At 40.6% G+C, this 15977-nt stretch overlaps 2 protein-coding genes across 5 annotated transcripts in view; one reads left to right on the top strand and one right to left on the bottom strand.

Annotated features, from left to right (window-relative positions):
- gnal (guanine nucleotide binding protein (G protein), alpha activating activity polypeptide, olfactory type) overlaps positions 1-15977 on the top strand; it is a gene marked incomplete at its 3' end in the record, with an annotated part of 128683 nt that overhangs the window by 104925 nt on the left and 7781 nt on the right. Inside the window, exons 8-9 of one of the 3 annotated variants that reach the window (XM_084399210.1) lie at positions 13732-13790; positions 14917-15037. The exons of 1 other annotated variant lie outside the window; for it this stretch is intronic. In XM_084399210.1, the coding sequence (XP_084255336.1) occupies positions 13732-13790; positions 14917-15037 (180 nt within the window). Of the gene's footprint in view, positions 1-13731; positions 13791-14916; positions 15420-15977 lie in introns of those variants that run through there. One more of the 3 variants, XM_084399209.1, reaches the window with a different exon arrangement.
- The window catches only part of mppe1 (metallophosphoesterase 1), an 88991-nt gene continuing 88300 nt past the window's right edge, over positions 15287-15977 (bottom strand). For both annotated transcript variants that reach the window (XR_014626175.1, XM_084399206.1), the window contains one exon: positions 15287-15970. Coding sequence is in view for 1 of the 2 variants with exons in the window: in XM_084399206.1 (XP_084255332.1) it covers positions 15671-15970 (300 nt within the window). In the remaining variant the exon portion in view is untranslated. The remainder of the gene's footprint in view (positions 15971-15977) is intronic.

Here is a 15977-nt window from a genome sequence, read left to right as displayed (position 1 = left end):
ATTGCCAAATAAATATATGAACAGAAACTATTGAGAGAATAAAACGAAATGCTAAATAATGTGCAAGATAAATGACAAGAACATATGAATAATGGGTGTTTGTATGTATGTGCTTGCGCAACATCACCGCTCACTGATGTGTGGCTGCATCAGGGCCATCACATACTCCTCCCCTTCACAGATGTCACTGGCACTGCGGGAAAGGTAGTCCGCCGCCGCCGCTGCCAGGGACATGTTGAATAGAGAAGCGGAAGGGCTGCATGGCCAGGTACCAACGGGTTATTCGGCTGTTGGTGTCTTTCATTTGTTGAAGCCATTGCAGAGCCTTGTGGACAGTCTCCAGTATAAATTCCCTTCCCAAAAGGTAATATTTCAGGGAGTCCAAAGCCCATTTCACAGCCAAACATTCCTTCTCCACGATGGAATAACGGACTTCCCTGGGGAAGCGTCCGTCTGGAGAATGAAAGGTTGGTTAAAGTCAGGATTATGTAAGGAAGAAAGATGTCTTGAAATGCTGCTTCCGCTTCTTCCGTCCATCTGACCTGATTTGGACATTTTGAACCGACCATATCAGTCAAAGCTGCAGCTCTGCTAGAGAAATTGGTGATAAATTTGTTATAAAATCCAGCCATGCCCAGGAACGATCGCAACTCCTTGCGAGTCTGTGGCTGAGGGCACATTTCAATGGCCCGGACCTTTTCCACCTGAGGCCTGATCACCCCACCACCAATGACAAATATCAGGTATTCGGTCTCGGTCTTCGCAACAGCACATTTGTGTGGGTTCACTGTCAACCCAGCTCTCTGAAGACGCTGCATAACCTCCTGGATGTGTTGCAGATGTTGCTCCCACGTGTCGCTGTAAATCACAATATCATCCAGATAAGCAGCTGTGAAGGTTAACCCCCGTAATACCTGGTCCATGAGTCTTTGGAAACTGGCAGGTGCCCCGTGCAATCCGAAAGGTAAAACCTTAAAATGGAATAACCCCAATGGGGACTTGAACGCGGTGAGCTCTCGGGACCGGCGAGTCAACGGAATCTGCCAGTAACCCTTTGAAAGGTCGATGGTCGTCAGAAATTTAGATTTACCCAGGCGATCTGTAAGGTCACCTATACGTGGAGTGGGGTAGGCATCAAATTTTGTCACAGAATTGAGGTAACGGAAGTCTATACAAAATCTTATTGTGCCATCCTTTTTTGGAACAAGGACCACAGGATGGCACCACTCACTCTTGGATGGCTCTATGATCCCCAGCCTCAGCATCAAATCCACTTCCTTCTTCAGTGATTCTTGGAGACGCTCTGGGACCCTATAGCTCATTCTCCTCACAACAGCATCAGGCTTCAACTTGATGTCATGTTCAATTACAGTTGTGAACCCAGGATATTCGGAGAAAACCTCAGGTAAGCAAAGGGCCCTCACCTCAAGTTGCCGTTGGGGTGACAAGTGATTCAAACTAACATCTTCTAGAGCTGGTTGGGGTAAGTATTGGTCATCCAGTTCCTCTTCTTCCTCCACCTGCCTAATCATCAGGCTCTGCACAGTCTGATCAGGATGAGGAACCCATTGTTTAAGGAGATTAATGTGCAGAATTCTTCCCGGACCGTCTTTGCCCGGCTTGGCAATTTCATAGGTGGTCGGCCCAAGTTTCCTTCTGACTTCAAACGGGCCTTGCCATCTCGCCAACAGTTTACTCTCAGTACTGGGCAGCATAACCAGTACCTTTTGACCCGGGTCAAGAGGACCTCTCACCTCATGTCCATATAAGAGTTCAAATGGGGCAAAGCCAGTAGACGATTGTGGTACCTCTCTATAGGCAAACAGAAGGTAGGGGAGCCATTGGTCCCAATCGTTACCTGACTCAGAGACAAACTTGCGAAGCATCTGTTTAAGGGTCTGGTTAAATCTTTCTGTCAGCCCATCTGTCTGAGGATGGTACGGGGTTGTTCTTAGACTCTTGATGCCCAGTAGCTTGTATACCTGTTTCAAAAGGGTAGACATAAAGTTAGTTCCTTGATCAGTCAAGATCTCACAAGGAAACCCAACTCTAGAGAACAATTGTGCAAGACAGGTTGCCACATACTTTACTTTGATGGACCTCAAGGGGAACACTTCTGGATATCGGGTAGCGTAGTCAGTTACAACGAGCATAAACCGGTTACCTGAGCGACTTCTTTCAACAGGTCCGACCACATCCATTCCCAGTCTTTCAAATGGAGTGCCTATGATGGGAAGCGGTTGAAGAGGAACCCGACATGGGCCACGTACTGAGACCTTTTGACATTCGGGGCAACTTGTACAATATTGGGTTACCTCAGTTTTCAGGCTAGGCCAGTAAAGGTGTCTTCTAATCCGAGCAAGAGTTTTACCGTTCCCCAGGTGGCCAGCTCAAAGGAATCGAATGGCCCAGGATCAGAATAACTTCACGGACACTCTGTGGCACCACCAGCTGTGGCGTCACACCAAGCCGACGATAGAGTATCCCCTGCTGAAGATAATAGCTTTCCTTTGTGAGGTTACCTTCAATATTCTCTGCATTCTCTTGCTCTGCCCGCACCAGGTAAGGAACAAGACTGGCATCCTCCTGTTGTAACTGAGCAATGTTAGTCAGTAATTTAAAGTCTGGGGAAAAATCAGAAAGAGGCATCTTAGAGGCATTATATTGAACTTTTTCCAACCGTCTTTGTCGACGAGATTTCCTATGCTTTGCAGAGTCAACAGTGTCTACCGCATGGTCAAAGAAAGGGAGGGCCCTAAGCAACTGTTCCGCTTCCCCTTTGCTCGCTTTAGCCCAGGTGACAACAATATTACATGAGGGTACTAGCTGCAACAAGTCCCAGAGCACTGGCAGGTCATGGCCCAAAACCACCGGAAACTGTAAGTTGTCTGCTACGCCCACATCCAAAAGGTAAGTTTGTCCTCTCACTTTGATATATACATTGGAGGTAGGAGGCAGTTTTTCATCACCGTGAACACAGCGAATGACTTTCTTTTCACTGAAGTTCAGTAGGGCAGGTGGGACATACTTGTGATGTACCAGAGTCTGATCACTCCCAGTGTCCACCAGGGCCTGCAACTCCCTTCCATTCACCTCCACTGTTACCATCTGTGGAACCCACTCAGCTTTTACTTGTGAACTCGGATGACCCCTGCGCACATAACATAAGTGAGTAGTCTTGGCGGTGTTTTTAGGGCACATCGGTTTTGTGTGGCCCCCCTGACCGCATATATAACAGATTGGCACCTTCCTAGGATTCTTTAGAGGAGTCGCAAAAGCAGGTCCTCCAAGAGACTGACCGGCCCTGGGGAAATTTCTCGGGCTTTGCTGGGGAAGATTTAGTCGGCGATCATCCCTACTGGCTTTCCAGGCCCACTGACTCCTCTTCCGTGCAGCCTGTGCAGCGGTCTTAGCATCATGTTCCCGGATCCAAACCTGGAGCTCAGGAGAAAGCATCCTCAAATATTGTTCAAGAATCAAGATTTCACCAACTTCCTCCACTGATTTACATTTTGGCTGAATCCACTTCCCATAAAGTTCCCTTAACCGCACATATAATTCTTTAGGGCTCTCATTGGTTTCAACATCCAGAGAACGAAACTGTTGTCTGTACGTTTCTTGATTGATGTCATATTTCTTTAAGATGGCCGATTTAACCTCCTCATACTCAAGAGAATCTTCAACATCCATATGAACGTAAGCAGCTCTGGCCTTACCCGTCAAAAGAGGAATTAAACGAAAGGCCCAATCCTCCTTCTGCCACTGGCAAACAGCTGCAATTCTCTCAAAAGTAATTAGGAAGTGTTCAATGTCATCAGATTCAGATAACTTCTCAAGTCTTGGCTCTTTAAACTGACCTGCACCATGGGTTTCTGAGAGATTTCTCAGACCGGTAGTAGACGGAGACAATAGACGGCCCGAGACAGCTTCCTCGTCGTCTGGAACTTCCAAGGGGTCCACAGCAGTCAGCAGAGGATTTGGGGTTGGAGTTGTGCGAGCCTGCACCTCCAGCTGCAACAGACTAAACTGGTGTTAAAGACCTTTAAAGCGGCGCTCCTGCTGGACATATTCTTGGTTCCGGTGGCTTTCTTGAGCATCCATCTTTGCCATGTGTGCTCGGAACAGGTTTGTCAAGTCTGCCAGTGTGGGCTCTCTGCTTCCAGGCTCCATATCCTCCACCTCTCTTACTTCCTGCATCACTCCATCCTCCACCAGCTCCTGGAATACTTCTTCACTTCGCTCAGGCTTTGAGGCTGTCTTCCTTCCTCCCCGGCTCATGGCATACAAAGTATCTTTATCTCAAGGACAAATATATATATATATATATATATATATATATATATTAGGGGTGTAACGATTCGTTTTAACAACGATTCGATTCGTATCGCGATTCGTGGTTGTCGATATATTGTCGAATTTTATGTACAGTCACAAAAATCAGTACGCATATTGGTCTCATCGAGCCGGACAATTTTCTAATTTACAGTCATTAGCTCCGAGCAACAGGAAGTCAGATATTTTGGTTTGAATGTGGATTTCTTTGCAAAATCAGCCTCTGAATTTTTACCCACTCCTCTTAAAGGTTTGGAGGATTTTCCCAAATTTTAGAAAAGAACCGCCCTCTCCACTTTTTGAAAAAATGCACATGCGTAACACTCTACCTGCTCCCGAGAGGGAACGCCTATTAAACGTGTGCACGAGAGAGCGTGACTTGTGCCAGGGCTAGCATCACTAATCATAGCTTACATTAACTTTTACTAGCAGTGATTTTAAATGAATTTCTCCAAATAGCATGCCAAACTTTACCTGTCGAGTAGAATTTTTGCGACTGAGGCATCAGTGGGAAGCCCAACCTGTGCTTTTAGCGCACGCCAGCGTGTGAAATATTCTCCCAAAAACACTCTGGTCTTGTTTCTTTCTTCAGAGGCCTTTCTCTTCTTGTCATACAATTCGTAGACACTTTTTGTCTTGCGACCCTCAGACATTTTGAAAAACCCCGGTGAGAACGGCGAGCTTCAATGCATGGCTGAAACCGTAGGTCAACACACATATGTGACCCTGCCTGTGAAAACCCAGCTAAAGTCATTTTTTTGTGATTCAGTGTTTTTTACATAAAATCATCCTACACGATGTAAAGAACATTCTGTGAAAATATAACCTTGATATCTTTAAAATTGACTGAGTAAGGCCATGTCAAAGATTTGCTCAAATTCGGCCTCAGAAAATCATATTTTTGAGAAATTCCAATTTAAAGAAGTTATTTTTTAAAACTGCAACACATTTGATCCATAGTTATCCTGCATATGTGACTTATAACACATTAAAGCTGAGATTCTCCCCTTTTTAGTGATATATGACACATCAGTGGAAAAATTCTTAAAGTTTTGTAAAACAGATCTATTTATTATGATGTACATGTCCAAAAAGCTAAAAGCATAAAAACATTGAAAACGAATGGGGGTACTACAAGAGCTTTATCGTAGCAACAATTACCATGTCAATTCAGTGGAATGATTTGTATAACTTAATTAGTAAAATGAAATGTCAATAATATATCAATTAAATAACATACCATTTCTCATTCTCTGAAATTATCATTCTCTTACTGGCTCACGGTGTAACATTGAGTAAATCTGGAGTAAAAAATAAATAAACAAATAAAATTTCAAGGGATAGTTCACCCAAAAACTACAATTCTGTCATAATTTACTCACCCTGATGTTGTTCCAAACCTGTATGAGTTTCTTTCTTCTGCTGAGCAAAAAATAAGATATTTTAAAGAATGTTTGTAACCAGACAGTTGACAGCACCCATTGACTTCCATAGGTGCCGCCAACTGTCTGGTTACCAACATTCTTTAAAATATCTTATTTTTTGTTAAACAGAAGCAATAAACTTATACAGGATTGGAATAACATGAGGGTGAGTATGAGTATGAGTAAATCATTTTTGGGTGAACTATCCCTTTAACAGGTCAGTCTCAAACTTTGTACACATTCTAAAATTGTCTAGATGCAAAATAAAATCCTGAGTGACAGCAACTCTCCCTCCTTGAAAAATAAAGAACACTTTTCCCCATTGAAATACTTGCAGTTGCAAGAGAAACTGATTTTCAGTTTCACATCTGGACTTCCAGCATTCGAAGCAAATTCTTCTTGCTGGTGTGCCCTCTTCATGTTCGCCAGACAAATAGTGGGGTTCAATCACCAGAACTGGCTTGTCCTCCTCATCATGTTGGTCACTGCCTGAAAAAGCAAAGATCATTTTTTTTTCAATTCAAAAGCAAGATACCTAAAAACATGATTGTGTAACATGCAAGAATGGGAAGTGGGTTTAATTTCACATTTAAAATGGATAATGAAGCATTTTATATGAAAATATCAGAAAATATTTTTTTCAGTTTAGTCAGACTGGATCTGATTAATTGAGGGGAGGGCATAGGAACAAGAAACAGCCTATAGGTGGTAAGCAGACTTCAATTCAGAGTGTAATGAAACAAATAAACATCATGCCATAAACGTAATTAATTTAAACTGACTAAATCCCAATCAACAAATGTAATAAACATTTAAATCCACTATTTTTGCATCACAGATATGTGTTAGCATTACATTGGCTGGACAGTGACAGTATACATTTACATATTTAGTATAAAACAATAATAACAAAAACTTACCGTCAAATTCCTCGTCAGTTTCGTCAAAGAAGTGTACGTCCTGTTCATCATCACAATCATCCTCCAGAAAATAATCCGCAATAAAACCGGTTAAATCATAATTTGGGTTCAATTCCACCGAGATTAATATCAAGCTAGCTGTTTAAGCAAGCAGCTATTTTCCGTTCCTGCTCATACTTCGGTGTCGCCGGCGAAGCCATGGCCATGTCAGATGTCAAAACAACGCATTACGTTACCATCATCCAGCAAATAACACGTAGCAGGCCAAAAATGTCCTTAAAATTAGTTTAATATTATTGGCAGAATACTAAGCTACAAAACAAATAAGCAGTTCTTAAATAATTGGCTATGTTAAGAAAAAATCACCACAGACATCTAAACGCGGCTGACATCTCTCTGTTTTTTTCCATTGTGTTGACCTGATTACCGGCGCTCGCAGATTGATATTAAAGTCTGTTTTTACTCTTTCTAATAGAAAATACACAGAAAAGAAGTTCCTGAACCGATTGATATACGAATCAGCAGTGTTGTTGCGCGAAATAAACCCAGAGACGACTGAAATCAATGTTTAGGAAGCCCACGTCCGGTTTTTTTAGGCACAAAAGTATAACGTAGTGTCAATAAAATCATTAATTTCAGTATTTATCATGTTATAAATGAAAATGTAAGTATTGCATCTCAAAACCAATGGTATAATCTATCATTTACAGCAATAAACACACATGGACTATTTTTGTCATTTTTATGGCTATGACTACTTTGACGCTCGTTAACTCATAATTCGATTCTGCGACTTTAGCCGGGGTTTCACAGGCGGGGTCACATATACACCTCAAAGTGTGCATGCGCAGAAAGCGAAAACTACCTAGGGACGAGCACGTACGACGGCCTTACGTAAACATATCACCAGAATGATTGACAATTAGGAGGACCAATAGTCTTGATGATCCACCCGAAAAAAAAAAAAAAATCCTCCACTATACCTTTAAGTGGTTTATTTTATTCCCACCAAACTTTTTTAACATGATGAAAATACATTAAAGATGCTAAATTGTAAACAGATAATAAATATCTCAAACGGTTTTGCTATGGCGAGGGATTAAAGTAATGTCAAAAAAGGAAACACTAAAAGCCTCATATCTTCTAAAAATGTAATTATACACCATTTATTTCTATATAAAATTATACAAATATCAGAACTAAACCCATTTTATTCTTTTTTTTAATTTATTTTTTTGTTTAATCATTAAGTTTAAAAACATCCACAATGTTCAGGTAGGCCTATTGTATCTATATAAAAATATACTAGGTATGTGACGGTAAGAATATTTTACCACCGGTTAATCAACGTGTGACACCGCTGGGGGCTTTTGAATCGCTAACTTAAAAACGAAAGTAAAATATGTTCGTCCGCAATGACATGGATAATGGTGATAAACTTTGATAAACTTTGATAAAGCAGCGCGAGCGTTTTCAATGAATTCCTATGGAAGTAGGAATTAACTAAAAAAACGTTCGCTCTTCTCTGCCCGTTCCTCGCCGTGGACGCGCACCGTTATGAATGCGCGTGCAGCCGTGAGCATTTTAGTTTAATTTTAAAATTAGCACCATTTCGGGGGCGGATTGCTTGAATTTATTTTACAAAAGCACAATGTTGTGTTTTATTTCGACTGTACACAAATATAAGTTAACACTTTGCAGTTTGAATGATGTCCTGTATGAACAAAATGACGGAGTATCTTTTTATGTGTCCACTGTTCAATCGCGCCCGCGACACACACACACACACACACACACACATTCCAGCATTGCAATCTTGACATCACAGTCTGTTCATTATAGCCTTAATAAAATATAAAAATAAAATGGTCAACCTAACATACTATTCACAGTAATCACCGCTCAACTGTGATGTTTCCAAGCACATTTTTGCGCATGTGAAGAGGATCATATATAGATATTTATTTATATATATATATATATATATATATATATATATATTTATATATATATATATATATACAGTGGGTACGGAACGTATTCAGACCCCCTTAAATTTTTCACTCTTTGTTATATTGCAGCCATTTGCTAAAATCATTTAAGTTCATTTTTTTTCCTCATTATTGTACACACAGCACCCCATATTGACAGAAAAACACAGAATTGTTGACATTTTTGCACATTTATTAAAAAAGAAAAACTGAAATATCACATGGTCCTAAGTATTCAGACCCTTTGCTCAGTATTTAGTAGAAGCACCCTTTTGATCTAATGCAGTCTTTTTGGGAAAGATGCTACAAGTTTTTCACACCTGGATTTGGGTATCCTCTGCCATTCCTCCTTGCAGATCCTCTCCAGTTCTGTCAGGTTGGATGGTAAACGTTGGTGGACAGCCATTTTCAGGTCTCTCCAGAGATGCTCAATTGGGTTTAAGTCAGGGCTCTGGCTGGGCCATTCAAGAACAGTCACGGAGTTGTTGTGAAGCCACTCCTTCGTTATTTTAGCTGTGTGCTTAGGGTCATTGTCTTGTTGGAAGGTGAACCTTCGGCCCAGTCTGAGGTCCAGAGCACTCTGGAGAAGGTTTTCATCCAGGATATCCCTGTACTTGGCCGCATACATCTTTCCCTCGATTGCAACCAGTCGTCCTGTCCCTGCAGCTGAAAAACACCCCCACAGCATGATGCTGCCACCACCATGCTTCACTGTTGAGACTGTATTGGACAGGTGATGAGCAGTGCCTGGTTTTCTCCACACATACCGCTTAGAATTAAGGCCAAACAGTTCTATCTTGGTCTCATCAGACCAGAGAATCTTATTTATCACCATCTTGGAGTCCTTCAGGTGTGCTTTCATGTGTCTTGCACTGAGGAGAGGCTTCCGTCGGGCCACTCTGCCATAAAGCCCCAACTGGTGGATGGCTGCAATGATGGTTGACTTACTACAACTTTCTCCCATCTCCCGACTGCATCTCTGGAGCTCAGCCACAGTGATCTTTGGGTTCTTCTTTACCTCTCTCACCAAGGCTCTTCTCCCCCGATAGCTCAGTTTGGCCGGACGGCCAGCTCTAGGAAGGGTTCTGGTCCTCCCAAACGTCTTCCATTTAAGGATTATGGAGGCCACTGTGCTCTTAGGAACCTTAAGTGCAGCAGAATTTTTTTTGTAACCTTGGCCAGATCTGTGCCTTGCCACAATTCTGTCTCTGAGCTCTTCAGGCAGTTCCTTTGACCTCATGATTCTCATTTGCTCTGACATGCACTGTGAGCTGTAAGGTCTTATATAGACAGGTGTGTGGCTTTCCTAATCAAGTCCAATCAGTATAATCAAACACAGCTGGACTCAAATGAAGGTGTAGAACCATCTCAAGGATGATCAGAAGAAATGGACAGCACCTGAGTTAAATATATGAGTGTCACAGCAAAGGGTCTGAATACTTAGGACCATGTGATATTTCAGTTTTTCTTTTTTAATAAATGTGCAAAAATGTCAACATTTATTAAAACTCTGTGTGTACAATAATGAGAAAAAAAATAACTTAAATGATTTTAGCAAATGGCTGCAATATAACAAAGAGTGAAAAATTTAAGGGGGTCTGAATACTTTCCGTACCCACTGTGTATATATATATATAAATATATATTTATTTATTTTTACTTTTTACATATATATATATATATAGCTGCGAGCAGCGATGGAGGGCCCAAGCCAGTGACACCACCACCCCGGGGACTTTAGTGTAACTAAAGGCACCAGGGTGGCGGTGCCACCGGCTTGGGCCCGCAATCGCTGCTCGCAGCTATATTTTTGTTGTTGTTGTTGTTGTTGTTGTTGTTGTTGTTGTTGTTGTTGTTGTTGTTGTTGTTGTTGTTGTTGTTGTTGTTGTTAGTGAAAGTAGAATTGTTTAAATTTATGAGACAGATTAAATTAAAAAACTTTTCTGGACCATCATCTACGGATGTACGGTTGAGTTTTTTAAGATGTTTAAACCCAACAGTACGTTCATTTCTGAAACAACTAATCCTTCTGTAAACATATTTTGAAGATTGGTTGATGATGTGAATAAATTGTTAAACAAGGAAAACTGATACTACTGCTTTTTTCTTTAAATTAAAATACAACATTAAAATACCATGGGTACTCTGTTGGCTCCAAATTATGCCAATCTCTTTATGGGGAAATTTGAGTGAGATTATGTTTAACATAACAATACTGTTTTAGGAAATGCAAAGATGTGGTTACATTAAATTGACAATTGTTTCCTTATTTGGACATGGACACAAACAGAACTACTGGAATTCGTAAACTTTCTAAATTCTAGACTAGAATCTAAATATGATTAATTTGCTAGATGTGCTAATTGTAAAGAAAAATAACAACTTAAAAACTACCGTTTTTCAGAAACCTACAGATAGAAACAATTATTATAACAATTACTATCATCCTCTTTCACTAAAAAAAGGGTCTGCTGTTTAGACAATTTCATAGATTTCAATCCCCGGTTCCACCTGACCAAGTGTCGAGGTGTCCATGAGCAAGACACCTAACCCCAGCTGCTCCCGACGAGCTGGATGGCGCCTTGCATGGCTGACATCGCCGTCGGTGTATGAATGAGTGAGTGAATGGGTGAATGTGAGGCTATGTAAAGCGCTTTGGTGGCCATAGGTCTATGAAAGCGCTATATAAATGCGCTATATAACGATCCATTTACCATTTACCATTTAACGATCTGAAACGCAAGTGTCAAAGCGCAAGTAACTTTGTGGGCGGGTCTTGGCGCTGTTGCTATTTTCCCGGCGGGATAAATGACTCTTGCGCCTGGCGCAAATCTAAAAGGGGTTGGTCTGAAGTAGCTTCATTATTCATAGGTGTGGTTTGGGCGTAACGTGAAATAAACCAATCAGAGCGACATCTCACATTCCCTTTAAGAGCAGGCGCGCTTGTTCTAAAGCGGATTCCTATTATAACGGCGGATTTGCCAGGCGATTTAAACAAGCGTATGATAATTTGGGTAAATGTGTAAGCTAGATGTATGCTTTTATAATAAAATGTCTATCTATCTATCTATCTATCGTAATAATGTATGATTTGCAAAAATGAAAACTGCTGCTTCTGTGTAGATGAGAGAATCAAAGTGTATGCGCGTTGTGCACACGCTACATTGATTATGGCCAAGCATGCGCCCTTAAAATAGCATATGAATAACATGCGCAACGCGCCACTGACTTTAAACTATTTTTTCCTGGTTAGTGGCGCAATTGTTTTCTAAACCTGCAAAATAGCATGAAGGAACGTTTGCGCCGGAACACGCCTCCTTTTTTGCGCTGAACCGCCCAAGTTCATTCCCTAGTTTAGCGACGTGCTTCTGTGGAGGGAAAGCGCGCTTTGCGCGGGTGCAAAATAGGAATGATACATGCGTCGTTGTACAAAGTCAATTGCGCTGGGTGCAAGATAGGGCCCATAGTGTTTAATCAGTTTAAATCCACATTATTGGCTTCAATCAGCATATAACAAGGCTAAAGAATTAAATATGCAACAATTATTGAATCAAGTTTATAGGAGACAAAGAAAATCACAAATAAATTCAAATGAAGTATAATAAGTGTTAAGTATAATATCAAATTAAGGAAATATTGAAATATTCTTTTGACTGATCCTTCATTAAGAGATATTTTTAAACACTCTCCTTTATTTATTCACAAAAGATCAAGTAACATAGCAAATAAACTGGTAAAATCTGATATAGGCCCAGAAAAGAAACCAACCTTTATAATAGGTTGATTTCCATGTAGAAATTGTGTAGCTTACATGCTCTACAACACGTAATCTACACGTTAAAATGCCCTTCTCCATTATTTTACATCTTAAAAACGACACGTCCAACATTACAATTCATGTTGTAAATAAGACAACATCTGTATTGCAAACCCCTCGATGTTGCTGTTGCTGTTTTTGGCCTATACCTACCAACACAATGCCATTGCCATAGAAACCAATGCAGATATTCCAGAAAATGAAAGAGCGGCATTGACACACAAATCGGATCTGAACAGCTGTGATACACAATGTGAACAGTCACTAATTTTAGATCTGATTCCAATCGTATACACAAATAATCGGATTTGGACTGACAGTCTGAACGAAGCCAAAGAGCTGTCACTGTTCATAAAATACATGACAACATGAAAGCATGTGGCTGATGAAAAACAGGAGCCTTATGCTACACAGAACAAAACAGCACAAAAGCATGCTGCCAATGTTGAGCATGAGCTACATGCTACACAAAAGGTGACAAAATGAAAGCACGAGGCTGATGATAAACATGAACCGAATGCAACACAGAACACAATGAAAACAGAAACCAGGTGCATATACATTGAGTGAATATACACTCAACCTCTGTACTTTTTTGTACTATTTTGAATAAGTAATTACTTCACGACAGCTGAATGTTCTATGTATATGTTCTATAAAGTATGAATGTGTGTAGTATGAATGTATTTTGGAAAATGTCCATCGTATGCACACTTCAGAATCTCTCCGGAAGAAGTTGGCCATCCGGGTACTCTTTGCCTGCTCTTTTTGAGTAAACCAGACTAGACAGAAGTGGCAGTATCTGAACACCATGTTCCACACATTCAACATTTCACGTAGATGAAAGAGTATACGGCCCGAGCGTACTCAAAACCACACGCTCACACTAAGACAAGACGATGGAGTGTAAGAGCTCTGTCACCAAACCAAGAGTAAACCAGACCGAAGTGACAGAACCCTGACAGTGCTGAATGTGACTGAGCTAGCAAAGACAAAATTCAGAAGTGAAAGTTCATTAGAGGAACTGAAGCATTTAAACTAGTGATCACAGACCTTTGGACCTCACTATTTTACTAAAATTGTATTAAAACTTGTGTGTTCAAAACCTTTTTAACCACCAATCTTGTTTTTTTCTATTTTAAAATCTAATGATTCAGAAATGCATGCAATCACTACATTGTAATTACTACATTGTTTTTTAGTTGATATACAGAAACATTTCTTATTTCTTTCTCCTTGTGTGTCAGTATGTTTGATGTGGGTGGTCAGAGAGATGAAAGGAGGAAATGGATTCAGTGCTTTAATGGTGAGCTTATATGTTCCTCAAGCTTTGTGATAAAAAAGTAAAAAAAAAAAAAAAAAAATTCTTTGGGTGTTTTTCCATAAATAAATTCCTGAAACCTGTTTTTATAGTTAATATATCTAAAAGTGACTAATGGTATTTATGTTAAAAGGATAGTTCCCCAAATATTTACAGTACATTCTGTCATCATTTACTCACTCTCATGTCTTACCAAACCTATTAGACTTTTGGTTAAACACAAATTAATATATTTTTATTGAAACCTGAGAGGCTTCTATACCATTCAAAGTCCAGGTAAGCAAAACTTAGATCAAAAAAGGTCATTAAAGGGATACTCCACTTTTTTTGGAAATAGGCTCATTTTACAACTCCCCCAGAGTTAAAGAGTTGAGTTTTACTGTTTTCGAATCCATTCAGCCAATCTCCGGGTCTGGCAGTACCACTTTTAGCATAGCTTAGCATAGATCATTGAATCGGACATGACCATTAGCATCTCTCTCAAAAAAATGACAAAAGAGTTTCGATATTTTTCCTATTTAAAACTTGACTCTTCTGTAGTTACATCGTGTACTAAGACCGACGGAAAATGTAAAGTTGCGATTTTCTAGGCTGATATGGGTAGGAACTATACTCTCATTCCTGCGTAATAATCAAGAAACTTTGCTGCCGTGAGTGCAGCAGGCGTAATGATATGACGCAGAAAATCGCAACTTTACATTTTCTGTCGGTCTTAGTACACGATGAGTTATGCAGTTATGCATTTTTTTGCATCATGCACACACAAGAACCAATGAGGTTTGTTCTAGCGCTTACATGTTTACCATATATATATATATACACATGTATGTGTGTGTCTAAATGATGTTTAGCATAAGTTATCGTATCTCTTCACAATATTTAAAGATTTAACTCAACTCATATGGATACCTTGGTTACCTGGACTTTCAATAGAGGGACAGAAACCTTTTCATTAAAAATATAAAAATGTTATGTTTCGAAGATTAACCAAAGTCTTATGGGTTTTGAACGATATGAGGGAGAGTAAATGACAGAAGTTAAATTTTTGGGTGAATTATCCCTTTAAGTGTGTGCTTGGCCATTATATATTTCTTCCTGTCTATATTCACAGATGTGACCGCCATCATCTTCGTGGCAGCCAGTAGCAGTTATAACATGGTCATAAGGGAAGACAACAGCACCAACCGGTTGCGCGAGTCTCTTGATCTGTTCCGCAGCATCTGGACTAACAGGTTTCACAGTTCTGCTGTTTCTTGGGAGTTCTCAGTTCCCCGTCCCAAGTGCTGCAGAAGTTATCCTGAAGTGCATCTATATGTTTGTAACAGTTACCGATTATTTTTATTAGAGATCAGCAATAGGGCTGGACGATGTGTTGAATATTCACAGTGTACACACACCTGTCATGACAACTTTTGGAGAGATTGGCATGGTAATGGATTTGTAAGACATGCTGCTTTTTACAAACTGCTCCGAGACTTGAGTGAAGATCCAAATGCAGCATTTATTAGGACAGTCCAGAAACGTACTCAAAACAGCAGGCAATGGGTCAAAACACAGGCAAACAATCCAAATAAACAGCAAGGCAAGAAACAGGCAAAAAGGGTAATCCAATAGACAGGCAGAGAACCCAAAAACCAAGGTACATGAAATCATGAATATCACTCAGAGATGCAGTGTAACACTAGGCAAAACCTCGCAATAAATGACAGAGTGAAACAGGCTATTATAGACAGAGTTAATGAGTAACAGCTGTAGACAATCAGTGATGAAGAAATGGGGCAGAAGATTATGGGGGATTATCCATATCTGTTTTAGATGGAATGACAATGAACACTAGTCCATGATGGAGTGCCTCCTGGTGGCTTTCAAGGGCACTCCAGCTGGTGATCAGGACATATCTCCCCACCTAAGGAGTGGCTTTCAGACGCTCCTAATATGGTCAGAGAAGTCCAGGAGCGAGGCGGACCAGGGGGGCAGGGTGGAGGGTCAAGTCCATGGAATAGAAGAGGAACAGTAGACGAAGGCTGAGCAGGCGGCCAGGGCAGTGCAGAATGGGCAAGTTGCCAGGGTGGGAGCAGCCTGGGCTGATGACAACCAGGGTGGAGCAGAAGACCCCCAGGGTAGATCTGGTGGAACTGGAGACCACCACTGCTGATCAGACGAAACTGAAAT

Source organism: Rutilus rutilus, assembly GCF_951802725.1.
Source record: "Rutilus rutilus genome assembly, chromosome: 24".
In the NCBI taxonomy this organism is placed as follows: Eukaryota; Metazoa; Chordata; class Actinopteri; order Cypriniformes; family Leuciscidae; genus Rutilus; species Rutilus rutilus.
This window is presented reverse-complemented; position numbering and strand designations above follow the sequence as displayed.